The sequence below is a fragment of the Onychomys torridus genome, chromosome 16 (genome assembly GCF_903995425.1).
Source record: "Onychomys torridus chromosome 16, mOncTor1.1, whole genome shotgun sequence".
Taxonomy (NCBI): Eukaryota; Metazoa; Chordata; class Mammalia; order Rodentia; family Cricetidae; genus Onychomys; species Onychomys torridus.
The window spans coordinates 43600802-43628747 of NC_050458.1; the positions used below are offsets into that span (position 1 = coordinate 43600802).

The 27946-nt window shown below is 49.1% G+C and overlaps 1 protein-coding gene across 1 annotated transcript; it reads right to left on the bottom strand.

Moving 5' to 3' along the window:
* Window positions 1-600: 600 nt before the first annotated feature.
* Tex33 (testis expressed 33) lies at window positions 601-26155 on the bottom strand. The gene is made up of 6 exons (XM_036208875.1): window positions 25664-26155; window positions 16731-16791; window positions 11638-12023; window positions 9757-9901; window positions 1822-1932; window positions 601-1636 (listed from the first exon to the last, which is right to left on the bottom strand). The coding sequence occupies exons 2-6, from the start codon at window positions 16750-16752 to the stop codon at window positions 1545-1547; spliced, it is 756 nt and encodes a 251-aa protein (XP_036064768.1). The 5' UTR covers window positions 16753-16791; window positions 25664-26155; the 3' UTR covers window positions 601-1544.
* Between the last annotated feature and the right edge of the window lie 1791 nt (window positions 26156-27946).

A 27946-nucleotide genomic window follows, 5' to 3' on the forward strand; every position in this document is an offset into this window, starting at 1 on the left:
TGGAGTCTCCTCTCACAGTCTGACCTTGACCATGAGTTCTTAAACCAAGGCCATGGGGACATTAACCACCCAGTGTAGCACTTGCTAAACCATTGTACACTAACTCTGCGCCCCTTGGGTCTTCCATAGACACCAGTCACCATGCCACGGAGAAGTCAAGTAAACATGGAGAGTTCCTGTGGAGAGACGACAGAACTGCCTGTGGTACCCACCTCAAGTGTGTTATCCATCCATCCCATCAGTGGTTCTCAACCTTCCTACTGCTCAGACCCTTTTACACGGTTCCTCGTATTGTGCTGACCCCAACCATAAAATTTTTGTTACTGCTTCAGAAGTAACTTTGCTACTGTCAGGAGTTTTAATATAAATATCCATATTTTCCAACGGTCTTAGGCGATCCCTGTGAAAGGGTCGTTTGACTCCCACTTCTCCCGCTCAGGGGTCACGGTCCACAGGTTGAGAACCACTGGTCTAGACCATCTGTACTATCCTTTTCAGCTTTGGTCGTGGTCCTGGTTGCAGTGTTCTTCCCGCCGTGGTACCCATCCTACTTGTGGTGTTCATGATGGCACCGGTACTCAAAAAGCTGTGGTACCCATCTTTATTGATGTTTTCATATTTTATAATTACAATGATCCTCCCAGCTGTGGTACCCATCCCAGCTGCAGGGCTCATCCCAGATGAGATGCTCATGCCAACTATGGTACTATCTCAGATGCGGTACCCATTCCATCTTTGGTATCCTTCCCACTGTGGTTCCATCTCAGATGTGGTACCCATCCCATCCATAGTATCCTTTCCATCTGTGGTACCATCTCAGATGTGGTACTCATCAAGGTGTGAAAACCAACCCGGCAGTAGTACCCATCCCTACTGTGGTCCAGAACTGGGTGACCTCTACAAGGTCCAGGAAGACAGACTGTGCTGAGCTGCCCACAGTTCCTCTGGTTTTTAAATATCTGCCAAGAGGGTCTGCATGCCTTCCTGACTCTTCATTCAGTATGTTGGGAGTAACAAATACTCTGCTGCATGTCCAGCTCAGAAAGGTGTTTACCAGGCAACATCTCACACCTGTACTTTGCCATCCATCTCACTGGCCCAAACTGAGCCGCGTGCCCACGTCTGAACCAATCACTTTGTGCATATGGGAGAATCATAAGATCTACTCCTGGGTTAGACGAGGTGGATGATGTGGCCAATTCCTCTGAAGTCTGTGGGTTCATGTGAGAGGAATAAACATCTAGAAACAGGTAAAATCAGCTGGGGGCCACATGAAGGGTATAACTTAACAGTAGAGGACCTGTGACCCAGGGCACACTGGCTCAACTGCCCCAACTCTTCCTGAGGTCACAGAGGAAGGCATGAGGAGGGGGTCCTGGAATCCTAGCTGCTCAGAGCATCTGCCTTCCCCAGCTGAAGTTCCTCCAGACCCACTCATGGGTTCCCATCCCAGCGCAGAGAGAAGCAGCACACGGGCAGGGCTCCGACCGGGCCTTTCTTTATTGGCAGCACTCTCCTTGAGCTTCCTTCCAGTGTCCTGTCAACTACTTGTTCTTGGATTTGCTCCTTTCCCCATATTTCTCTTCCAGCGCTTTCTGCAAGTTCATATTCATAGCATTTTTCCGGTGCCACCGTCCTGCAAGGAGCAGAGGAGGAACCATCGTTGGGGACAGTAGCTTCTAGGAGGTCCAGCCCCCAGTGTCTGTAGACCCATGCCTCTTCAAGTCCACCCCCAGGACCCCACCTCCGGCTCTGCACCTTGCAGCCATCTCCCCTGCCCATGGAGGAGAGGGTCGCCCCCTCAGCCTAGCTCCCACTTACCCAGCTCATCCGTCTTCCTGCCATGCCAGTGTTCTACATCCCTCACTGATTTCTCAATCACCTCTGGTGTGTAGGAAGCCTTCATGAGGCTCTTCGTCTCCTGGGGTGGGCCTGTAGACACCATGGAGAAATCCCCAAGTCACTGAAGGTACGGCACCCTATGCTGTATCTCAGTGTCAGTTTCCTCTGTGGGTGGTAGGGATGGAAGAGACAGAGAGTGGGAGGGCCTAGTGTGGCTTGTGTTTAACCTCTCTGAGCTTCGGATTATTTACCCACATGAGGGGATAGGGTCTTCTTTCAGCTTTGGGAGGGTTAAGCCCATTTTTAAACTCAACTTCCCACAAAGTCTCAGGACATGGACAAAATGTAGACACATTCTTTGTCAGACTCTGGCACAAATGGCCTTTAGCCCAATTCCCAAAGAATCCTTGTTCCCTCCTGAACACACCAGAACAGTCCACTGTTCACATCTTCATTGGTGGTGTTGGCCCCTCAGCTCCTTCGAGAATCACCCTTTAGTTGAGCTCATAGTTCTCTGGGATGTCTCTAGTTCAAAACTCCTAACTTTTCCAAATTCCTCCCACAAACTAGTTTCAGAATTCCATGCTCAGGTTTAGTCACAGCAAGGAGCTCACATCTCTGGAACCAGTCTCCATGTCGACCAGTTTCTGTGTCACTGTGACAAAATACCTGAGCCAAAAAACTGAAGGGAGCAAAGAGGGTGTTTTTGGCCCATGGTTCCAGAGGTTTCAGTTCAAGGTATCCAGAAGGGTGTGAGAGGAAATGAGCTCACACCATGGTAGCCAGGAAACACAGAAGGTACCACCCTCCACACACACCCCTCCACCCTATCCCCACACCCCTCCACCCTACCCCCACACCCCTTCCTACCTCCACACCCCTCCACCCTACTTCCACACTCCTCCACTCCTCCACCCCTCCCCTACATCCCTCCCCCCTCCCTCCACACCCTGACACACACTAAGTTGATAACTCTGGAAACTGCCTCCCAGACACACCCCAGAGGCCTGTTTACTAATCTTCTTGACCTCAGTCCAATCAATGTGACAGAAAAGAACAGCACCTACCACACTAGGTCAGAGTTCTACACTGAGCCACATCCCCAACTTGCTGTGTGTGAAGATTTCCCAGGAGCTAAGGATAATTCTAGGTGCTTCCTAGGAACTTGCTCATTGAATCAGCCCTGCTGGAGCACAGACTGAGGCAGAGTGTACAAAACCCCACAGCTACAAGGTTAAAGGGCTCAGCCAGGGGAGCCGCAACCTTTTCACTTTACAACAGGTGGACATTGCCCTGAGCTCTAGAGGCAAGGAGAGTGAAAACAGCCTTCTATTGTCCTGAGACGGCTGAGGATACCTCATGCCTTCCCATGAGGACTTGTCCGCGATGCACCTGAAAATGTCAAAAATAAGTAGAAAATGAAGAGGAACTGTGGAAAAGGACACACCCCCTGCAAAAAAAAAAAAAATTCTTAAGCTGAAGAAAAACACAAATCAAAAACACAAAGAAAGCATGGGTCAACCCAAATACACCGGCAACAGAAATAAGAACTGACTACACTCACTGGTTACAGAGAACAGATTGTCAGAGTAATCATTTCCAAACCTATATTATTTAAAGCATACATTAAAAAAAGACACCCCCACGCCCAAGGAGAGGATAAAGATACATCAGACAAATGTCAGCTGAGCACACGCTGGCCCGGCTACACTTATATCAGACAAAATACCCTGTAAGTCAACAGCAGTAGGAAAAATAAAAATACTGGGGCTGGCACTATAGCACAGCAGGTAAAGGTGCTTGCCGTCAAGTCCATGGCCTGAGTTCAATCCCTGGGACTCATATAGTAAAAGCAGAAAGCAGACTCTTGCAAGTTGTCCTCTGACCTCCACAGGCATGCCATAATGTGTGTGTGTGTGTGTGTCCCACCCCTTCATATACACATTAAAAAATGCTTTTTAAGATATATATGTGTGTGTGTATATATATAGAGAGAGAGCTAATCCTTTGAGCTAGCGCCATGATGCTAAGCTTGCTTATTGCAAGCATCTGAATAGACACAGCAAGATCAAAAGAGAAGAGCCTGCTACCATCGGGAAGGACTTAGAGATCCGTCATTCACTAATCAATAGATCAAGCAAAGAGTAATAATAAAGAACGACAGGGTTTGTGCAGAAGTCATCAACAGGCCTCTCCTATTAGGCAAACACCGAGCCTCTAGGCAAAAGAAGATCCGCAAGCTTGTGAGGAAGCCTGCAAAAGCAGCGGTGGTCTGGTCTGTGAAGCAGGTCCCAGCAACATCCGTGGACCTGCCAAGTTCCTGCAGGCCATATTCTCTGAGGATGAGGCCACCAAGCTAGAAATCACTCTGCAAAGCACATTTGCAAGTTTGGTGTTTACAGCTTGCAAGGTTTACCTAAGAAAGTGAATTAGAGATTTGGTCGAAGTCCTCAGTCCTGATGACAATTGGGGATCAAAGCTACCACACAGAAGTCTCTGGACAGAACCTGCAAGCAGGCCCTAGGTGAGGCTGTAAAATGATCAGATGTATGGTGGCTGGCATCGTCTAAAAGGCTTTGGCTTTTTAGATTCCCGAGGCAGAGATAAAGCCACCTTCTCACCTCTCAGAATAAATCTAATTAGATGAGATTAGGGCTTAACTTACTTCAGGAGCTTATGGCTCACCTCAGAGTCTGGGGGACCCCATGACAGAACAACAGACGTCAGCCTGAGCTGATGGGTCAGAGCACATGTGGGCCAGCTGTGCCTCCAGTACAGGGAACCCCATGCTTCTGTGAACCAGCCACAGGCAGTAGAGTGGGCTGCAACCCCAAGACCCTGATGAGTCTTACCCCCATGCTCTCAGAGGGTGCATGCTCAAGTACCAACAGGAGAAGCACCAAGAACACCCCCAAACACCAGACAGCAGGGGTGGGGCACGAGGTGACAGCAGGACTTGGCTTCAAACCCCTGCCACACTTCATTCAGCCCCTAGCAGCAAAGTCAGTGATTGTACTGTTGCGGGACCATGCCCCTCCTCCTCATGAATCCTGTCCTTGGGGGCTGAGGTGCTTGCCAGTCCAAGCCAAAGCCAGACCCAGACTCAGGTACTCTCCCTTGCTCTGGAGCCTCCATCTGTGGTAGCTACACAATTCCAATTGAGCTGGGATGTCTGTGTGTATGCATGTGTGGGTGTGCAGCTGTGTGTGTATGTACGTGTGTGGGGGCTTGCACATGTGTTTGTATATACTTGGAGGCCAGAGGGCCATCTTGGCTGTCATTCCTCCATCACCATCCATCTTATTATTTTGAGACAGTGTCTCTCACCCGCCAGGAGCTTGCAAGAAAGCAAGTCTGGCTTAACATGAGAAAAACCAGTTCGTGTGATTTGCTGCATATATAAGTGAATGAGAAAAGAACCTGGGGGCTCATCAGTCAGCAGTGCAGGTCGTTAACTAACTCAACATCTGTTCAGAATTTAAAGGGGGAAACAAACTAGGAATAAAGGGGTCCTCCTAAACCCAATAAAAAGCACCTTCAAAATTCCCTTACCAGAATGCTAGGCCCAGAACTGTCATCCCAGCTCCCCAGGAAACTAGAGTAGAAAGATCATAAGTCCAAGGCCCACCTGGACAGGAGTGGACTCAAGGCTGGTTTGAGTAATTAGCAGGGCCTTGTCTCCAAGGAAAAAGAAGGCTCAGATCGAGTATTTATCTAGTGTTCATGAAGCTACTACCCAACCTCCAGTAACAAAATTTTATATACATATAAATGATAGATAGATAGATAGATAGATAGATAGATAGATAGATAGATACAAATATATTGACGCTTATGAATATGTGTGGTCATCTGACTATAATTATTATTCAAAAAGATCTATAATTATTGGAATTAATACATGAGCTTCTAGGTATGGTTAATATACAAAAGAAATGATTGGGCCAGTAATATAGCTCAGTGGGATAGTATTTACCTAGCTGGGTTTGAACCCCAGCACTATAAATAGATAAATAGGCAAATGGATAAAATAACTGGTGCATAGACCATTGCATAGTAAAGTAATCCTGGAGACTGAGCCTAGGCCCTCAAACACCCTGAGCAAATGCTTTGCCGCTTGGCTGTATCCCCAGCCCCAGGCAATACCTTCTACAACACCTTCTACAACAGAGACGGTGGTTTATGCCCCAAGCACTTGAGAAGCTGAGGTAGGAAGGTCATCTTGAGTTCTGGGCTAGCCTAGGTTACATAATGAAATCCTTTCTCAGAACAAAAACAAAGAAAAAAATCCATCTGCAATAAGCGGCAAAATGAGATATCTTACCCCAAATTACAAAATACGGAAGGAAGATTCAAATCGAAGGATCTGTATAGTGCATTGATAAATTAGAAAATGATTTAGTACCACACTGACAATTGCCCCTGAACTGATCCACTGAGTCAATGTGTCCCAATCAAAAACCCAAAGAGGATTTTCATGGAAATTATCTGAGTGATCCTAAAAGTGGTATGAAACAGTGAAGGACCTAGAAACCCAGGACCTTAGTGGTGGCGGTGTTGGGGGTGAGAAGGTATGTGTTCCCAGACACCTTACAATATCTCAGTGACCACAGTGAAATACCAGTTGGATAGAGAAGAGAACCAGAGTGTTGTAAAATATTAGTTGAAGGTGTGTTGCATTTGTTTATGCTGTAGAATATTTGTTTAATGATGCAAAGATGTGTTGCATTCTTTTATGTTGCCTTTGTTTAACTCTGAAGCTGTGTTACTGTGCCTGTCTAAAACACCTGACTGATCTAATAAAAAGTTGAACAGCCAATAGCTAGGCAGGAGAGAAAAATAGGTGGGGCTGCCAGGCAGGGAGAATAAACAGAAAAGGGAGGATTGAGGAAAGGAGAGGAGGATGCCAGGAAGGAAAGAAAGGTATGTAGAATAAAGAAAAGTAAAAGCCCAGGGACAAAAGATAGATGGGAGAATTTTTAAAAAGTTGTCTAGAAACAAGCCAAGCTAAGGCCAGGCATTCATAAGTAAGAATAAGTTTCTGTGTAATTTATTTGGGAGCTGGTGATAGGTCCCCAAAGAGTAAAGAAAAGTCAACAACACCAGAGCCTCTTGCATGTGGGAACTGGAGGGCAGACACCTGCGTGTCCCTGGGGGAAGATGGAACTCTTGGAGAGATAAATACTCCACGCAAGGGAATCAGAAAGGAATCTTCTCACTGCCAACAGAACTGGACTTGAAGTGGATTAAGGGCTTAAAGCAAGCCTGGGAAAGCAGACAGGATTATGTCCATGACTCAGCGTAGCCTGAGCTCTGCTTCGCTCTACCCGGAAGGCTCCAGCTCCACATCCAGGCAGCTATTCCTCAGGCTGCTCCGGTCAATTGCTTTGAAATAAACCTTAATCCTATTGTCACACCCAAGTCCATTCCTTAGCCTGCTCTGTCTGATCCACTGCTCCCCCACCTTTACACAAATGCCCAGACTCCTGTGCCTGGGGCTGTGACCTTCGTCCTCCTGAGCTGCCACCACATGGCACACAGTGCCATCCAGATGTGCACTGCACCAGCACAACAACTGGACCTGAAATGTCTTCCAAAGGCCAATGTCCAATGCTTAATGCCCAGTTTGCACTATTGGGAAGGTAGAAACCAAGGTAGGGTCTCCTGGGCGACTTCAGGTCACTGGGTGGTGAGGGGGACCTCGATGGGATAATGAGACCTGCCTTCTTTATCTTTCTTTTCACTTCTCAGTCATGAGGTAAAGGGCTTTGCTCCATCACACACTCCCCGCCATGATGTTGTGCCTCACCACAGCACCCCCCAAAAGACAAGAAGCCACTCATCATAGCCCAGGTGACCTCCAAATGCACGAGCCTCGAAAAAGTTTCCCTCTGTTTTTGGTTTTTATTTGTTTTTGCTTGTTTGAAAACGTGTTTTATTCTCATCACCAAGGCTAACCTAGAACTCACCAGGTAGTCTTGGCTGTCCTTGAACTCACAGTAATCCCCCTGCCTCTGCCTCCTGAGTGCTGGGATTATGGACATGTACCACACCCAGTTAACCTTTTTTTGTTTGTTTTTGCTTTTGTTTTTCAATACACAGTTTCTCTGTAGCTCTGTAGACCAGGCTGGCCTTGAACTCACAGAGATCCACCTGCCTCTGCCTCCCGAGTGCTGGGATTACAGGCGTACACCACCACCACCCGGCTTGTGGTTAACCTTTTAATAAGTTGATTATATTGGGCACTCCTGTTACAATAACAGAAGGCTAATAAACATACCAGGCCACCATCATGGGTCCCCTCCTGGATGTTTACAGTCCTTTCTCACTGCTGTCCCTGTGTCTGCCCTATCCGGTCCCACAGCTCCTTCACACGGCACTGGAGCAATCCTTCCTCCAAGTCCAGCAAGCCCATTCCTCTGTCTCCCATACTCACTTAGTCTCCTACACCACCCTTGGAAAAGACTTTCTAAAATCCATGACTCATACTGGCTTCTCTCCCCTGCCCCAATGCAGCCTCACCTCACCACCTCCATCCACAAGTGCCAGGGTGAATCCCTCCCTGTAGGGGGCCCTTGACATGGACACTGACCACTGACAGTCACATGCTTAGAGTACTTACTGCAGGTCAAAGCCCTCATTTTGGTGCCAGACGACTCCCACTTAGTTTGAAGATACCATTTATATGCCAGTCACTTCAGGAAAATCCAACAATGGCCCCCTGTGAGCCTAGCTTCGAGAGCTGGCAGAAGCTGGTTCCTGCTCACCCTTAGCACACTTCCTCTGCCTGGGCTGAGCGAGGGGGACATGGATTCTTAAGAACAGTATTCTTGTATACTCGTGTACACATTTTATAACGCTGTAGGTAAGAAGTCTACGGTGACCAATTTCAAAGAGAAAACGCAGAATCCCAGGCTCCGAAAGAGAGAGCAATTTGATCTGATCTAGCCCCCCTCCTCCCGCACCACCTCTTCCTCAAGCTCAAAGAAAAACCCAGAGAGCCTTCCAAAGTGTGTCTGGTTCCTTAGGTGACAGGGACCCACGCCAGGAAAAAGAGGCCTGCCAGACCCTGGGAGCATTGGAGACAGCTGAAAGGAGGGGGGCCATTAAAGTGAGCCCAGCTGAGAGGACCCCTGCCTGCTCACTGTACCCCATCTAAGCAATCGAGAAGAGGCCTGGGGATCCTGTTACCCCCTAGGGACCGTATTTGTGAGACCCACTTCTCTCCACAAGACAGGTCTTGAGTACTTGGCTGCAAGCCCAACTGTGACATGAAGCTCATGGCACCCCAGAGCTCAACAGGATCAGACAGGCCAAATCATCCTTCTAGAAATGGCACCCCTCCAACCCACCTGTCCTTTTCTCTAGGTGATGCCACCACCAGGTTCCAGAAAAAAATTAATGAATGGCCCGTCACCCTGACTCCCATCCTGGAATCCTGTCCAAGGCAATAAGGGCCACGCACTGTCTTTATCAACCTGGTTGTACAAGGAGGAGGCTATGGCTCAGAGAGGTGAAGGCTCCTTGTTCATAGTCATCCCTAGCCAGGGAGTGGCCAAGCTGACCTTTGAACCCAAGAAAGCTGATACTGCCACTATCACCAAAGGTGTCAGATCAGGGGTACCCAGGCCTCCCCCTTGTAGGCTAGAGAAGCAGAGGTGTCCAGTGGGGGGACTTTACTGCCAAGAGAGGCTGCATCACCTGCACAGTAAAGACACACCTGCCCGGAACTAGCTGGTCCTGGCATCCTCATAGGACAAGACAGCATGAAGGATGCCTTTGGTGCTTGTGAAGTGAGTGTCTGTGGGGTTATGCATTTGGGCCTTAAGGTCCAGGACACCCCAAAGGCCTTCTGTCTCCAATGTTCTCTAGACCACACATGCTCACAGCCCCACCTTTGCCTTTTAATCTGACCTTGAAACAAATTGGACCGCATGTGGTAGCCCAGGTCATAGTAGTCTGCGAAGATGGAGGAGATTTGTACAGGGCTCTGGGTCCTGCTGGGCCATGAGCTTGACCTCTTCTGGCCCTCAAAGATTTCACCAATGGCCCTTCGAGCCTGACAGAGGAGGCAAGTACAAGAGACAAGTGATGGGCAGGAAAGGGTACGTCCTCTCCCTCCTACCCTGCCTTCCTCTGCAGACTGAATCCCCCAGGGCTAACTGTGCACCTCCCCGTTCATTTCCTCCTCCCAGCAAGCAAAGCCTTAAGTGATAGCAATGATTCTGCACATATTGAGCTCTTACTGTGTACACCATCAGGGCAATGATTCTACACAGATTGAGCTCTTACTGTATACACCATCAGGAAGAGCATCTTCATAGGGTGAGCCTGTCCCCACCATTTTAGAAATGAGGAAACAGGACTTTGAGAGGTCAGACTCCCCCAGTTCACACAGCTGGGGAACCCCAGGCCCCCAACTTGTGACTTACTACCAAGGCATCCCACAAGCCAAACTTCTCAGTTTACACTGCGGCCAACTTCTTCCTCACGTCAAGAAGGAAACTGGGGCCCCAAGGAGCAAGTCTGGGCCTGTGAGTCATGAGCTCATGACACCTGAATATGTGCCCCAATTCTGACAAAGCACCTGGTGACTTTGGCAGATCTTAGAGCCTCAGTTTCTCGGCTTGTAAAACAGTGGGGTGGGGGGAGGCAAACCAGAGGGCCTGCAAGTAGCTTTCAGCTCAGACGCTTCCCACTTTGGTGGCACCAGGGACCTGTGCCTGGAAACGGCGATGCAGAGGCCAATGGTGGCTAAACAGAGCTGCATGAGCGACCACACCCATCTCCAGTGGAACAAGTCCCTCCAAGTAGGGAGGGACACTTGAGATTGTGACCAAGCCCTGAGAGTATCTGATGGGTGGGGTTGTTGTACCTTGAAATGACATGTGAAGGCAAGCCCAGAAGGCCCTGACCCTTAGTCTTTTTTTTTTTTTTGCATTGATCTACTGGCCTTGTAGAAGAGTCCACACAACACACACAACACTTCTCCTGGTCCCAGTTACCCTCTGCTTAAAAGGAAGCAATAACCACTGCCCCCCTGACCACAGACTGCAGTTGCTACAAGAATTGAAATGGTGGCCTTAACATATGTCTCAGAATACCGGAGTAGGAAGAGAGCTTACCCTTTGACTAAAAATGGCAGGTGAATCAATTGCCAGTTGATAGGTAATGGCTGTCTAGAGTAATAGAGCAGGTAGGAAAGAGTGCCAGGATTGATTTATCATGTCTGCCATGAATCGCGCTAGACTTGTGGTATGCATGCCATGGATTTATCAGCCTGAACAGTTTGGGTGCAGATCTAGAGACCGAAGGATAGAACCAGCAATTTAACAAGAATCACCTGGCCTTTGGAAATAGAGCCACTGGGGAAATAGATCCAAATCTGGGTCTCTGATACCCAGTAAGTGCAGTCCTTCCACAGATGCTGACCCCCTTAGGAGATGTGTCCGGATCAAAAATGTCTAATGCAAGCAACAGACTTGTAGCTGAAAACTCAGTAGCAGCCAGGGCTCTAGAACCCGCTCTAGATCCTCATCCCATGCGGCTGGGTAGATGTGGCTCACTTGCTTAGCCCCTCTTGCCTTGGACTTCATGGGAAATGGTGGCAATGCCTCTTTCCTCATAGCCATCATACACGAAGGGTTGAGAGCACACAGAGCCCCATGCACAACAGGTCTCAGTAAACGCTGCTAACAGTATGGGGACCATTTCCAGGAATGGGTGTTGAACCCTCATTAAGTCTCCAAGACAACCCTCTCCCACCCTTAGTCTCCCACCTCTCTGCTTTGTCACCTGTTCCTCAGAGACCAGATGGTCCACCACCTTGCTCCCAAACTTGTGGCGGATGTTTTCAGGAATGACACTGTCCTTCTGGCTCAGAGGCACTGTCCTCTGTTCTGAGCTCTCCCTGGCTTCTCTCGAGCTGGATCTAGATGCCCCCTTCTTCAGGTCCTCAGGCTGTGAGCCCATGGCCAGAGAAGTCCTGCTGGCAGGAGATGGCGGCGGAGGTGGCATCTCCAAGTGGCCCTGGCTCAGGGGGCTGTCTCGGGGGCTCTGGGAGAGCCCTGGATGGTGCTTGAATGTGGAGCTGTCCAAGTTGCCAAGGGCCGCTCTCGACAAGTCCGTGTCCTGCCGGCCCTCCTTGTTGTTTGGGTGGGTCCTTGTCAAAGTGGTCGTACCTGAGCAGGGGGAAGAGGGGCGGAGAGAGACAGGAAGGCACAAGATGGGTGTGAGAAGCAGAAGCAGGAAAGGGAAACCAGTGGGAGGTTAAGTAGACAAAAGCCAGACAGCCAGAGACAGACAAGGGCATGGGGCGAAGACATCACAGGATGCCAAGGCAAGGTGAGAAGAGAGAGAAAAGGCAGAGGGAAGTCAGTGAGATGATTTCCACAGAGCAGGGTTGTCTCCATAATGCTATGACCACAGGGGCTCTGACTCAGGCCTGTCCAGCCTTAATTAGACCTAACAGCATGGCCTTAAGCCTGAGATCTGGCCTTGGTGTCCCCTGGCTCACTTTGGTAAGTTCCCTTCCTCCCTTTGAACCCCAACAAACCCTTATGACTCCAATAGGCCTGGGGGTGGCAGAGATGACTCTTGGCCAAATTTCAGGTCTGCAAAGTGCCAGAATGGGGTCGGGAGCCTCGGTCCTTGCTCCCCATCCCCCACCTCTTCTGCCATCCATCCCAGCCGCCTCCAGGATCTCAGGGACACGAATGGCTCCCTCTCCTCGTGCCCACTTGCATTACTCCAAACCTCCTTGTATCAGCAGGACTGCTAACCTCATCCTGTGGACCCCCTCTCCTCTCTTCCCTGGCTCAGAAACAGGACAGTTGCCTCCCTACCTGCACACCCTGAGACACTCCATCTCTCAGCCTCAGCCAGGGTGCTCCACTACCTGTTGGGGAAATCCTTTTTTTTTTTTTTTTAATTGTTTTTAACCTTTATTTTTATTTTTATGCATATGGGTGTTCATTTTATGAATATGGGGGTTTTATGCATACTGCCTGCATGTACATGTATGTTGATGTACCACATGCATACAGTGCCCACAGAGGCCAGAAGAGAGTGTTAGATTCCCAAGTACTAGAGTCACAGACAGTTGTGAGCTGCCATGTGGGTACTGGGAATAGAACCTGGGTCTTCTGGATGAGCAACTATGGCACTATGGCTCTTAACTGCTGAGCCATCTTTCCACTGCCCACCATCCTTTCTTCAAAGTCAAATCAGACCCTTCCTTCAAGTACACACATATGCGCAAACACACACACACACACACACACACACACACACACACACACACACACACCCTGTCACTGGCCCCATGCTGGTTGTACCAGTTCTGCTCAACACCTGACAATGCCCACAGTCCATCCTCACAGCCCTGGGTTTTTCCTTTCTGCCTCACTATGACTTCCATGACACCTCCTTTCTCCTCCTAGATAAGGGGAGAGGGTCTCACAGGTGAAGTCCATGTAGGGGGCCAGCCTCAGGCCTTCCACAATAACCCAAGGTACCCAGAACATGTGAGTCCTTTAGTAAGGGAGAAGACAAGTGGCTGGCTGTAGAGTCTGACCATGAGAAACACCAACACCTCATCCAAGCAAAGACACCTTTCTCCTCTCGTTCTGACTACAGGAGTCCTCATGCCCATCATGGCCTGCCCCCATCCTCAGCCCCAGGAGCCAGCTAGAAATGTTTGGTTAGCTTCCCCCTCCTAAGTATTCCAGAAGAGTCTTCCAGCCTACAACAGACAGTTTGTTTGGCTTTTGTGTATAAATGAAATCCAACTTCATGCTGCATTCAAACTTGCTGTTTAAAAAACATCCCTGCAACTCAGAGACCCAGTCCACACCGTAGAGAGGGAGGAAATGGTCTTTTCTACTTCACAGACCCTGGCTGCTACCCTGCTGCTCAGCGGCCACCAGGCAGGTTTTTAGGGCAGGCTGGTACAAACATCAGGCTTCACTGTTGTGACTTTCTTGCCCCTTTGAGAACCCCTCTCCCCCCACCATCCCCAGGGAGAGGGCACAGAGAAAACTAGGCTCTCTACCCATTTCTCCCCACTTCCTCCTGCCTATCTTCCTCCACTCTTTGTCCCCACCCTTTTATCACCCACAAAAGGCAAAGGGAGAAACTGTCTCCTAGAGCCAGATGGCCCTCCCTCCCCACTTCTGGGTTCTGCCCAAAGCAGCCAGCAGCCAGGCAGTGGGGCCTTCAGGGACAACTCAGGCTGCAAGAGCAGGAGTCCGAGGTGAATACACAGCACCTGCCTGGTCGGCTGAAGTTTCACCTGCCCCCAGGAAGACAAAGCCAGTGCAGGGCTGAACTCCACCCAGACCCCTTTCCAATCCAAGGTTCAGGGATCCGAGTCCCCAGCCTGCCCTCCTGGTTGCCTCCTCTGCTGAGCCATTATGAAGTAACAATAACAGCCTAGTCTTCTGCCTCCCTTCAGAGCTAGTAAGTAGCACTTCAGGCCTGGGTGTGTCCTGTGTTCTTGGACTCAGCAGAGATCCATTTGTCCACTGTGTGTTTTTCTACTCTGTGTCTGGCAGTGGAGCAGGCTCTAGGGTGACAAGAGGGAAAAGAGTCAGCCAGTTCCTGAGCTCCAAGAACAGAGTTCTTGGATGGATGGATGGATGGATGGGATGGATGGATGAATGGATAGATGGGTGGGTGGTGGATGGATGGATGGATAGATGAATGGATAGATGGGTGGGTGGGTGAATGGATGGATGGATGGGTGGGTGGGTGAATGGATGGATGGATGGGTGGGTGGGTGAATGGATGGATGGATGGGTGGGTGGGTGAATGGATGGGATGGGTGGGTGGGTGATGGATGGATGGATGGATGGATGGGTGGGTGGGTGAATGGACGGATGGATGGATGGATAAATGGATGGATGGATGGGATGGATGGATGGGTGGGTGGGTGAATGGATGGATGGATGGATAAATGGATGGATGGATGGGATGGATGGATGAATGGATGGGATGAGATGAATGGGATGGATGGATGAATGAAGAGGATGGTTGGATGAATGGGATAGTGTGGTAGTTTGAATGTAATTGGCTCCCATAAACTCATAGGAAGTAGCATCATTAGGAGTAGTAGTTTTGTTGAAGTTGGTATGGACTTGTTGGAGGAAGTGTGTCACTGTGGGGATGGGCTTTGAGGTTGCCTATGCTCAAGCTATGCCCAGTGTCATAGTTTACTTCCTGTTGCCTAAGGATCAAGATGTAGAACTCTCAGCTCCTTTCTCCAGCACCATGTCTGCCTGCATGCTGCCATGTCCCACCATGATGATAATTGTCTGAAACTTTGAAACTATAAGCAGGCCACCCCAATTAAATGTTTTCCTTTATTAGAGTTGTTGTCGGGGGCTGGAGAGATGGCTCAGCGGTTAAGAGCACTGGCTGCTCTTCCAGAGGTCTTGAGTTCAATTCCCAGCAATCACATGGTGGCTCACAACCATCTATAGAGGGATCTGATGTCATCTTCTGGCATAAAGGTGTACATACAGATATAGCATTCAATCATGAAAAAAAAATCTTTAGGGACTGGAGAGACAGCACAGTGGTTAAGAGCACTGGTTATTCTTCCAGAGGGCCCCAGTTCAATTCCCAGCACCCACATGCAGCTCACAACTGTCTGTAACTCCAGTTCCAGGGGGATTTGACATTCTCACACAAATGCACATAAAATAATTTTTTTAATGCCATAGTCATGGTATCTCTTTATAGCAATAAGAAACCCTCACTAAGACGGATGGATGGATGGATGGATGGATGGATGGATGGATGGATGGACAGATGGATGGATTAATGGATGTCTGCATCTGGCCTTCCTAAAATCCCATTGCACCTCTGATCATTCATTCATCAGTCAGATGGACAGAATAAGGAAGCCCTGCTTTGTTTACTACCATGAGCATGGAAGGATTGTGAACAGAATTTTCTAACTCTAGCCTTTTTATCAAAATGCCCCTCACACTCACTAAGAATACAGATTCCTGAATCAGAATGCCCCAGCAAAGGTCCAGAACCCAAGGATTTAAAATAGCAACTGGAGTGACTGGGGTCACTGGGAAGCTGGAGGCAGATGATGCTCCTGATGTACTTTCCCTCACCCACTTGCCATCCCTGCCTATGTTGGGTGTTGGAGCCCACCTAGGTTTCCTAGTGGCTTTGCCCAGCAGGTCTGCATAAAGAGGATGATTGGACCATGGTCCTGAATATCAGGTGTTTGGAAGGGTCTACACTTGGCTGAATTGAGCAAGGGGGAGGTCTTTGCTCCTCCCCTTGATATTGTTATAAAAAGCCCTTTGGAATAAAGTTCAGGGTTGGCGGGTTCGGACCCAGGCCCTCCCGAGGCTGTCCTGTGTTTCTGTCTTTCCTCTCGTCATCTAGGTTTCTCTTTCTAGCTAATATTTCCCACTTCTCCCTGCTCAAGAGTTCCCTGGGTCATAAAAGTGGCGGCTGGTCCTCCACACTTGGAGGAGCCTTCCCAGAGCTGATCTGGTTCTGTAACACCTGCATAAGGCTCCTTTCCCCTTCGAAGCTGGCATCTCTGTCCCCAATACCCAGAGCATAGATGCACACCCTCTCTGCCACCAACTCCAGCCCACATACATCATCCCTGCCCATATTCTCACAGCCCTGCACTTTGGGTGCATAGAAGTGACTGCCAAGTTCTCCAACAACCCCATCTTAACCCAGAGAAGCTCCAAAGCTCTTCCAGCTTCTTCTGTGCTTAGAGTATCCTGGGTCAGTGAGGCCATTCCATCTGGAGGCCTCAGCAAGACCAAGGGAGATAAGGGAGTCCCTCACCTCCACCCACCCCCCCCCCCCCCCGAAGCCTGGCTCGGCAGGTAGTGTTCCCATCCTACCTGGTCGGTGGCCCAGCTCCATGGATTCTGGCTCTGAGACCCACAGTTTCTGAGCTTGGCCCTGTAGACAAAGCAACCCACACTGAGTGGCTTCAGGTGACAGTTTCCATAAGGGATAACAGCTGAGAACTGATCGGGGAGACCCCAGAGATCCAGCTACACTGCAGCCGCCACTGCTGTTTCAGCATCCATTACACCCCAGGTCCCATAACCTCCTGCCAATCACCGATGCTTCTGGTTAGCCAGGGCCACCACCTGAGTTCCCATGGCCTTTCTCACAGAGCCACGGAACTGGGATTCTCTTACTCTTTCCTAATCTCCTCCCATCTCTTCCTCCTCTCTTCCACCAGCTCCAGGAGGCCCTGGCTGTGGGACCACTGCCTCAACCTTCATTGTCATTTGTCATCACAAGAGGTACCTGCCTCTACTAAACACTGCCACACAGTCCTTCACAGATGCTGGGATGAAGGGTCTGCACTCCTGAGCTGCCTGTTTCTCCCACATGGCCCCTGCATAAGACAGCTTAAAACATGGCATCTTGAGGTGAGGGGAGCATGAAACCCAGGGGACTCATGGTAGAGCCTCACCCCAAGCCCATTTTACCCACCGAAGGAGAGGGAAGTTCACTAGGAGATCCTGGAAAGGGACCCAGGACCCAAGGGTATCAGCTCTGCATCTTTTGCCCCTGTGTCTTGTTCTCCTAAGGGATCATTTCCTTATTTCTATTTCCTTCCTTTGAGCACATAGGGAGCTCCCTACGTTTCCTCCAGTTTCTACGAAGGTAGTAATGTCGGGACAGAGAAGACTGGCCTGATGGCATCTTCCAAATAAGGGAGGGGCAGAACAGAAGCAACAAGGGAGAGCCGAAGAATGACCTTGCTGTGTTTAATTTCTGTTGCTGTGATGAAACACCCTGACAAAGGCAATTAGGGAAAAGAGCATTTCTTTTAGTCCACAAGTCTATGCTACAGTCCATCCTTGAAGGAAAGAGTCACTGTGGCAGGGGCTGAAAACAGCCACTCACATCCCGCCCACGGTCAAGAGCAGAGAGATATGAATGCCCGTGTGCTTACTACTCAGCTGGCTCACTTTCTCCACTGTTATATGGTCCAGAACCCAAGCCCAGGGAATGGTACCACCCACAGTGGGCTGGGCCTTCCCACATCAATGAACATAATCAAGACCATCTCCCACAGACATGCCCAAAGGCCAGTCTGAGCTAAATAAAGAACCTCTCAGTGAGATTCTCTTCCCAGGTGATTCTAGATATATCAAGTTGACAAAACTAGCCATCAAAGGGTCTCTGAAGGCTGAGACAGAGAGAGAGAGAGAGAGAGAGAGAGAGAGAGAGAGAGAGGAGAGACTGTGTCTGTCTCTGTGTCTGTCTCTGTCTCTCTCTGTCTCTCTGTCTCTCTGTCTCTGTCTCTCTCTCTCTCTCTCTCTCTGTGTGTGTGTGTGTGTGTGTGTGTGTGTGTGTGTGTGTGTGTGTGTGTGTAACTGGTCTTAGATCACCCAGCAAACTGATTGGCTGATAACTGCAAATCAGGTAGGAACCAGACCAATTTTATCCCCTTGCAAAGTTATTAGTCAAAACTCCTTACTAATTTTGACTAAATTACATGGGCCAAGGCTCAGTTGGAGAACACTTGCCTAGAATGCATGAGGCCCTGGGTCAATCCTCAGCACCACAAAATAAAAATTATCATTTGTAATTGCGTATTTTCTGATATGATGAACCCTATCCCTAGGGCTCACAGGCCGGTCAGTCCTCGAGTATGGACTGGACCCAGCAACTTGTTTCTTGATCAAAATGATGTCATGAAAGTGGTGTTTCTTTCTAATCCTGACACTTCCAGGATTAGGTCCATGACAGTTGCCTTACTGGTATTCTCCCTGGCTCTCTCCAGCTGGCTTGCTCTGACCTGCCATTTGAAAAGCCGACCCATGCAGAAGCAGGATTGAGGCAGCCTCTGGCCAGCAGTTCCTGAGGAGCACAGACCCCAGGTCCCAGTGTCCTCAAAGAACCAAGTGAGCCTTGTCCCTGGAAGAACTTGTACTCTCTTCCAGCCAACCCTGAAAATTCGGTCCATGTGACACGTTACATCCACAGGACCTGACCCACGGTGCAGCAGGCTGTGGCCATCAGTGGCCCTGTGCTGTGGCCATCAGTGGCCCTGTGCTGTGGCCATCAGTGGCCCTGTGCTGTGGCCATCAGTGGCCCTGTGCTGTGGCCATCAGTGGCCCTGTGCTGTGGCCATCAGTGGCCCTGTGCTGTGGCCATCAGTGGCCCTGTGCTGTGGCCATCAGTGGCCCTGTGCTGTGGCCATCAGTGGCCCTGTGCTGTGGCCATGCCATCAGTGGCCCTGTGCTGTGGCCATCAGTGGCCCTGTGCTGTGGCCATCAGTGGCCCTGTGCTGTGGCCATCAGTGGCCCTGTGCTGTGGCCATCAGTGGCCCTGTGCTGTGGCCATCAGTGGCCCTGTGCTGTGGCCATCAGTGGCCCTGTGCTGTGGCCATCAGTGGCCCTGTGCTGTGGCCATCAGTGGCCCTGTGCTGTGGCCATCAGTGGCCCTGTGCTGTGGCCATCAGTGGCCCTGTGCTGCCCACACTGTGTCTCCTACTCTCACTTTTCATGTCTATGCTCTGGCCAGAAAACTTGCTGACTGGAATACCCTGACCTCAGACAAAAGGATGCCATCCATGAGGAATAGCCCCCTGCTTCTGGTGCGTGGCTGGGGCTCCTAGGCAAAGTGTTCTGAATGCAGACAGTAACTGGACCACATACCAACAACTTCCTCTTCCCGGAAGCCCTGGAAGATGCTTCTTAAGACATTTCATGTCTGGTTTCCTCCAGGTCATTCAATAAGCCCACATTCTTTCTCCTCAACACATCTCTTCGACACGAGTTTTTCTACATGAGACCTTCCTAATTGGTGTCTTCATAGCCATAGAAACTGTGGGACCATAACTTGGGACCTCTGAAAACACTTTGGGGAAAAAAAAAACTAGGACTTTTGAAAATTTGAAGCCACTATGCTTTCTTGGTGTGTTGTACGGCAATCTCTCACCAACACGCATTTTGATACTAAGATTTGGATGTTGCCAGGACAAACAAATGAGACTATTATGGAGAGGTACTGGACCAAGCGGTGAGTACATCCAGGAGGAAGTTGGGCTGCAGAGTATTAAAATCCTCCATTGCCTTAAGTACCAGATGAGCAGGAACCAAGAGATGGATGTTGCTATCAAGGGCACACTGGGCAGGGAGACACCATCAGGAGGATTTAGGGGAAAAGGTTCCTTGACAGACAGCGGCAGAAACTTGGTCACCATTGCCTGCAGTGACATGGAGGGAGACGCTGAAGCCGCAAACCGAGGGATGTGATAGACAAGCCAGCCATGCCTGGACTCGGTACAGCTTCATCCTTCCTGCTGCTTGTAGGGAAAGACCATGAAACACAAAGGATCCAGGCTTTGAAAGTTCTCATACTTGGGCCAGCAAGTTGGCTCAGCAGGTAAAGGAGCTTGCCAACAAACATGACCTGCGTTCAATCCCTGAAACCCACATGATGGAAGAAGTGAACGGATTCCTACAAGTTGTCTTCTGGCTTCCACTATGCACCTTAGTGCACACATACGTGTGTGTGTGTGTGTGTGTGTGTGTGTGTGTGTGTGTGTGTGTGTACAATAAATAAAATGACATTTCTTTTAAAGAAAAATATATTTATTCTTTACACATGCCAAAAGATGTACAACTAAGAAACGGTTCCGGGGACTAGGGAGACAGTATAGTTGGTAGCACGCTTGCTATAAGCATGAAAGGCCTGAGTTCATACCCAGCGCCTATATAAAATGCCAGGTATGGTGGCACATGGTTGTCATCCAAGAGTCAGGGAGGTAGAGGTAGGAAGAGTCTTGGGGCTCCCTGGCCAGTTGGCCTAGTCTCCTTGGTGATCTACCAGTCAGGGGAGGAAAAAAATGGTGGGTGGCCCCTGAGATAAGGCTCCTGGAGGCTGACTTCCGGCTTCCACACATAGATGCATAGATATGCACACACACACACACACACACACACACACACACACACACACACACATGAAAAGATTCAAAGTGCTTTCAGGAGAAGGCCAACAGTGAAATGTACAACCTGTTAACACTGTGGGAAGATAAGGAGATAAGAACATTTTTTTTTTCAGCTATACAAAGGACTCTTTAAGGCAGTGTTTCTCAACCTGTGGGTCATGAAGCCCTTGCAGGCCAAATGACCCTTTCACAGGGGTCGCCTAAGACTGTCCTGCACATCAGATGTTTGCATTATGATTCACAACAGTAGCAAAATCACAGTTACGAAGTAGCAACAAAAATAATTTTGTGTTTGAGGATCACCATAGCGTGCAGAACTGCAGTAAAGGGTCACCGCATTAGGAAGGCTGAGAACCACTGGGTGGGCATGAAGGGCACACCTCACAGATGCTCTTCCTGGAGCTTCCTCGGATAAAGAAGACAGAGCCTCTGTCTGTCCAGAGTGACTCACGGGCTGTACAGCGTGTTACCGAACTGTCAGCAAAGCCCTGTGTGGATGCAGACTGTGTGGAATGAGCAGACACCATGGAGCAAAGGTTTAAGGCATCACTTAGCCTGGAAGTGAGTTCACAGCGCAGGACTATGAGCGAGGGAGAATCATTCCCTGCTTTGAAGCCAGTTCAAGGACTATCTGATGTCTATGGGACTCAGCATCACTGGGGACCCGCGACATTGTGTGTCTCCTTTGTCCTCTTTTCTGAACAGGAGCGTCTGCAGAATCCCTTGTGCCTGGTACTTCCCAGAAGCTGGTGACTTCAGGAAGATCACTGGTGGTGGACTCTGTGAAGAGCTGCACCGGAGCCCCACCCATGCCTGGACGCCAATTCGCCCACTCTCCAGTTCTCTGTCATCACTCCTCATCAGGTGAGCTGACAGAGATCTCAAGACGTGTGCAAGTGTGATCCATGTGAGAGGGACACGTGTTGCTGTGGACAGGCCCAAAGGCTCCCAGGGAATCTCTGCTTCGAGGTGTCGTCCACGCCCCTTGAAGCAGGCAGGACCTAGTGGTCTGTTCAAATCAGCAGACTGCGGTGGGAACTGAGGAATGTCACCTCCATGTTTTGAAGGACGAGCTTCTGTCTTTGTTCACATGCTCACTCAAGCTCTTCTTGCCTCCCTGGCTCTGATAGAGGCCAGTAACCACATAGAAAGGCATCGTGTAGAGAAATTAGCCTCTGCCCAACAGTTTATGAGGAGCTCATTCTTCTATGTAAGAGGCCTTGGGGAAGGATCCTTGAGACCAAAGTCTCAGTCCATAACTGCAGCCTGGGAGAGACACCGAGACAGGACCCACCACTACTGTCCCTGTATTCCCAACCCACTGTGAGACCAGAAACAGCAGCATTCTAAGATGCTAAATGCTGGGGTGCGGTTTGTTACACCCCAGCAAGAGCTGACCGCTACAACTCATATTAGCGCTCTGTGGTGGTTTGAACAGGAATGGCCCCCTCAGATTCATGTATCTGAATGCTTCCTCATTAGGGAGTGGCTCTACTTGACAGGAATTAGGAGGTGTGGCCTTGTTGGAATAAGTATGGCCTTGTTGGAGGAAGTGTGTCTCTGGGGTGGACTTTGGGGTTTCAGAAACCCAAGACAAAGACAAACCCAATCTCTCTCTCTCTCTCTCTCTCTCTCTCTCTCTCTCTCTCTCTCTCTCTCCCTGCTGCCTTCAGCCCAGATATAGGACTCTCAGCTACTCTCTAGCACCATGTCTGCCTGCACGCTGCCATGCTTCCTGTCTTGATGGCAATGGACTGAACCTTTAAACTATAAGGCAGCCCCCAGTTAAGTGTTTTCCTTTATAACAGTTGCCATGGTCACGGTGTCTTTTCACAGCAATAAAACACTAAGACAGAAGTTGGTACCAGGCACCAGGTACAGCCATAACAGGCCTGACCTTGCTGGTTTGTTGACAGAATGTGGACTTTGGGACCTTGGATTAGGAAAGCAGTGGAGTGTTTTAAGTAGGGCATAATGCGCCATACTAGAAGGAGCATGGAAGACAGTGTCACTGAATAAGAACACTGTAGATTATGACAGCTCAAGAGGTTCCAGAGAAAAAGATTATTAGTAAATTGCCTAGAGATTGTTCTTGTGATACTTTGGCAAAGAATGTGGCTGCCTATTGCCCTTGTCTGAAAGGTCTGCCTGAGGCTAAATTGAAGAGTTTTGGATTATTGGTGTTGGCAGAGATTTCAAAATAGTCTAGTACACAAGAGCCCTGTCTGCAAGATGTGTGTGCATCTTCCATCATTGTAAACATGCTCTGAACACTGAATCCTGTCATCAGGCAGAATCCAACTAGGGCAAAGGCAGGCCCTGTGCAGACTAAAAACACAAAAGATCGTGTTTCAAATGTACCAAGAGTACTGCAGACAAGCTGAGTAACACTCCACCAGCATGGAGAGCCCAGAGTGGGAAGAAAGAAAAGTGTCCCCGAGTGAACCAACATGAAGTCTAGGATGACCAAATTCTTAATCTACGCACAGAACTCTGACAAAGACAGGCAGAAAAGACAGCAAGTATGTTATGTGAAGAGATTAGAAACAGCTTGTGTTAGCTTTAGAAGATAGTACTAGCTGTTGGTAGTCAAGACCTTTCCTAACAGTCCACGCCCTTTTGACTTCTTAGAAGGTAAGGGTGCCTTAAGTCTACAAGCTCTGTGAATTTTCACTTGGATTTATATAGATAGAAAAGATGTTCTCCCTACATGCACCATATTGTCATCACCCCACCCACCAAAAGTTATGTCAACAAAACTGCCAGTCTAGCAACCATGAGGCTCAATGTAGTCCATCAAGTTGTTCACAAACCTAAAAGTGAACCAGATGGGATCACATGCTTATAATCCCGAAGCCTATAAGGCTGAGGCAAGAGGATTCTAAATTCATATCCATCCTGGGCCTGAAGTAGCAAAACCCTTCTTCAAATCCTCCTCCTCCTCCTCCTCCTCCTCCTCCTCCTCCTCCTCCTCCTCCTCTTCCTCATCCTTCTCCTTCTGGCACTATACTGTATGTACACCTTCCTTGCAGGCAGATGGGAACCACATCTTCTGGGGAAGCACTACCCACACCATAACTATCTTGATTGTCAGGGCAGGGATCTCAGACTCCGTGCTCTCTGTCTGGTTAACCCTGCCACCAGCATCCAGCTTAGTTGGATATTGGTCCTGCCATTTGAAATTGAGACGAAAGCATCCTGCCTCTTTCATGTAGTGTTTTCTCCTTTTTTCTAATCCATGATTTCAAAATTTTATTTAATAAATATGTTTTATATTAAAATGTAATATTTAAGCAATGCTACAAGTATCAAAAAAACCAGTCTAGTTTTGACTGTGTTTCATGATTATTAGTGACCAGTCTTAGATAGATCTACAATGACAAGGAGCAAACTGAACAAGACAAAATACAAAATGTACAGATTAAGGAGAAAGGGGACACCAGGAAGTGGAATGACGCAGCTTTGGCCACGTGATTCTGGCTTTAGAGTCAAGGATGGAAGAAAGGGGATGTGGGATCTCCCTCCATGGTTAAGGAAAGCCACTGAAGCCAGATGTGTGTCAGGGGTGTCCCTGCATGGAGGTGCAGAAAGGCCATTCCATGAAGTGGTGAAGGTGGAGCCAGGAATGCCTTGGAGACCTGAAGATGTTGGAGATGCCAGAGTCATGGGATACCTGCCAAGGAGAGCTGCTAACAGAGAGTGGAACCAGCCCAAGAGAAAGAAGTGTGTTTCAGTCCACAGAGCTGAACAGAGTTGGAGATCTGAAGAGCACTTTGACATCAGACATAGAGATACAGAATTTGGAGTTTGTCCAGCTGGTTTTTGTTCTTGCTTTGTTCTAGTATTTCCTCACTATGCTTCCTTCCCTTCTAGAAGAATAATTTATGTCCTGTGCCATTGTGTGTTCAAAGTATGTGATCTGTTTTTTTATTTTTATTTTTACAGGAGTTACAGTTAAGAGATTGCCATGAGTCTCCAAAGAGACTTTGAGCATTGGACTTTTAAACTATGTTGAGACTATGATAGACTATGGGGACTTTTGAAGTTGGACTGAATGCATTTTTTGCATTATGCTATGGCTACAAACCTTTGCGGTCCAGGGAGTGGAATGTGGTGGTTTGAATAGAAATGCCCCCCAAAGACTCATATATTTGAATGCATGGTCATCAGGGAATGGTTCTACTTGACATGGCTTAGGAGGTATGGCCTTGATGGAAGAATTGTGTCACTGGGGTGGGCTTTGGGATTTCAGAGGCCCAAGCCAGTCCCAATCTCTCTCTCTCTCTCTCTCTCTCTCTCTCTCTCTCTCTCTCTCTCTCTCTCCTGCCTGTGGGTCCGGATGTAGAACTCTCAGCTACTCTCCAGCACATATCTGTCTAAATGCCACCATGCTTCCCGTCACAATGGCCACGGTCTAAAGCCCAATGCTTTCCTTTACAAGAGTTGCCATTGGTCATGGTGTCTCTTCACAGCAATAGAACATTGGCTAAGACACACTCCCATAGCCAGCAGATTAGTGTGTTTTCAGAAGGACCCACAGAGACATTGAGAGTCTCTGGGAGCTTACCCTCTGTCATGAAGGAGAAGATAGGAGTCAGAGAGGAAGCAGGATTGAGGTGAGACTAAATAGGAAAGTGAGTGTCCAGCATGTGATAGGCCCTGTGATCCATCTTAAAGTCAAAATGAAGTTCAAGTCCGTGCTTTCAGATTAACTTCCTGGTCATAGCTGGTCTCCCATCCCCAATCACAACCTGACATGCCCCTATGGCTACCCCTTAGCCTAGAGGTACAGCCAGTCAGAGCAGTCTTCGCTGGCTGACACAGAAGGTGGGTTCACAACCAGTCACTGACCTGGAGAGGAAGGTCCTAGGAGGCACTGGCCAAGGAGGCGGGAAGATGCGTGCAGCTGCAGCCTGGGCACCTGGCACTCACAAGCAACTCTGCATGGGGAAAAGGAAAATGTAACTTCAGGAGGCGATGGAGGCCCCAACCACCTCACAGCTACCTCTGCCTCACCTCCCCAGGTGAACCACTCTGGAGGGTCAGATAGAGTAACACTGATACCCTAGAGGACCAGTGGGTTACTAAGGAGCAGGCTTCCAAGCTGATCATTGGAGTTGCCATGGTGACACTGTACACTGGCCTTTGTTACCTCAGAGGCTGGTAGGTTCACCCTACCTCAGTGAAGGACCAAGACTGAGAGGACAGGAGAGGTTTCATGTGTTACTTCCCAACACATCCTCTCAGAAATGCTCATTGAGCAGCCGCCAAGGCCAGGTTCACAGGGCTCAGACCAAGCACAAAGGATGCTCTTATAAAAGCAAGGGAATAGTAGACGATATGACCAAGTCTGTCTAGGGACACACACACACACACACACACACACACACACACACACACAAAGGGCCATTTGAGCTGGGTCTTGAAGTATGCATAGGAGCTCGCTGGTTTAGACAAGAGGGCATGAGAAGTACGAAGGTGGCTTGAAGTAAGAAACTCTTAGTGCCCGAGCTGGATGGCGGGAATCGAGGAACAAAATTAAAGCATGGGTGTGACCATGAGGGTCCTCTCTGCCTTTAACTACAGGGCTAGCTGTAGATGAGCTCAACAAAGTTGTGATTTCTACATAGTGGTGCGGACACAGAACCATGGGTGTGTGTAGCAGGTCGTATTAATAAAACAAACCTTGGGCCAGGTATTGGGGTGAACGCTGGAAGATCAGAGAAGCAGAACAAGCCACAACCACCTCACCTCGGCAGTTCCTCAGCTGATCCTGTTTCCTCAGACTGGAAGCTTCTGTGTCCTCATCCAGAATAGATCTCAGCTGAACTGTGCTGCTCCAAAGCCTAAAAGATTAACCAGCCAAGAGCTTCTAGTTTCTGGTCTTCACGCCTCATATATCTTCTCTTTCTGCCATCACTCCCTGGATTAAAGGCATGATTACCAAGCTTGGCTGTATCCTTGAACAGATGGATCTCTGTCTCTGGAATGCTAGGATTAAAGGCATATGCTACCACTGCCTATCCTCATGTTTAATATTGTGGCTGTTCTGTCTCTGACCCCAGATAAGTTTATTAGGGTGCACAATATTTCGGGGAATACAATACCACCACAGGTGCGGACACTAGCTGTGCCTCCCAGCAGGTGCAAGGTGGAGGTGGGCATCTTCTGTCATCTCCCCAGGAGACAGAGACACGTAGCTAAATCTGGGGTCCTAGGGGTCTACTACTTATTAGATGATTTTTTTTGTTCCAGTTATGAGGCCCAGGCTGACCTCAGATTCATCACAGTCTTGCCTTTGCCTCCACTGAGGTAATGGGTGTATGCCACCTCGGGTGAGTAGCTTGCACTACACTCTTCAGGGATCCTACTGTGGCACAGAGCTGGCCCACTCACAAACCTCTCCGTTTATGATGCATTACTAGTCCACAGTTGCAGGAGTAGGGGTCTAAGAATGGCTACCCGGCATCTCAGAAGGCTAAAGGGGGGTGGGGACCAGGGCCAGTAGGGCTCATCCTGAGACTCCCTTGGGGACAGATATGCAGGCACACATGGCTGATGGTGGGGCACTACTTTGTGTTCTGCTGGATAGAGAGGCTTAGGGTCCTGTCGGATTCTCAGTCCCTCACCATGTGAGTCCCCAAAAACCATTTCATCAAAGTCAGTGGAGAAAATAAGCATTAGACATCAGTCTTTTTTTTTTTTTTTTTTTTTTTTTTGCCAGAGCTGAGGACCGACCCCAGGGCCTTGCGATTGTTAAGCAAGTGCTCTACTACTGAGCTAAATCCCCAACCCAAACATCAGTCTTGTACTGTGTGGTACTGGGAGCAGCTTCCCATCCACTTTATCCTGCTGTGTTGGCTATAAACAAGTCACACACACACACACACACACACACACACACACACACACACACGAGAAAGAGGTTCCCACAAGACAGGAAGGTAGACACCACAGGAGGCCTCTGTGAGTCAGATCCCCTTGAAGGTTTCTCTCACTATAGGTCCTGGTCAAACCTTGGCCAGGTGATGTCACCCCTTTGATCAGAACCTTCCAGAAGTAAAAACTCAAGTCTTCCTCTTGACCTGCAAAGCCCTCCCTGACATGCTCTCTTCCCTGTGCTGTGGACCTTTC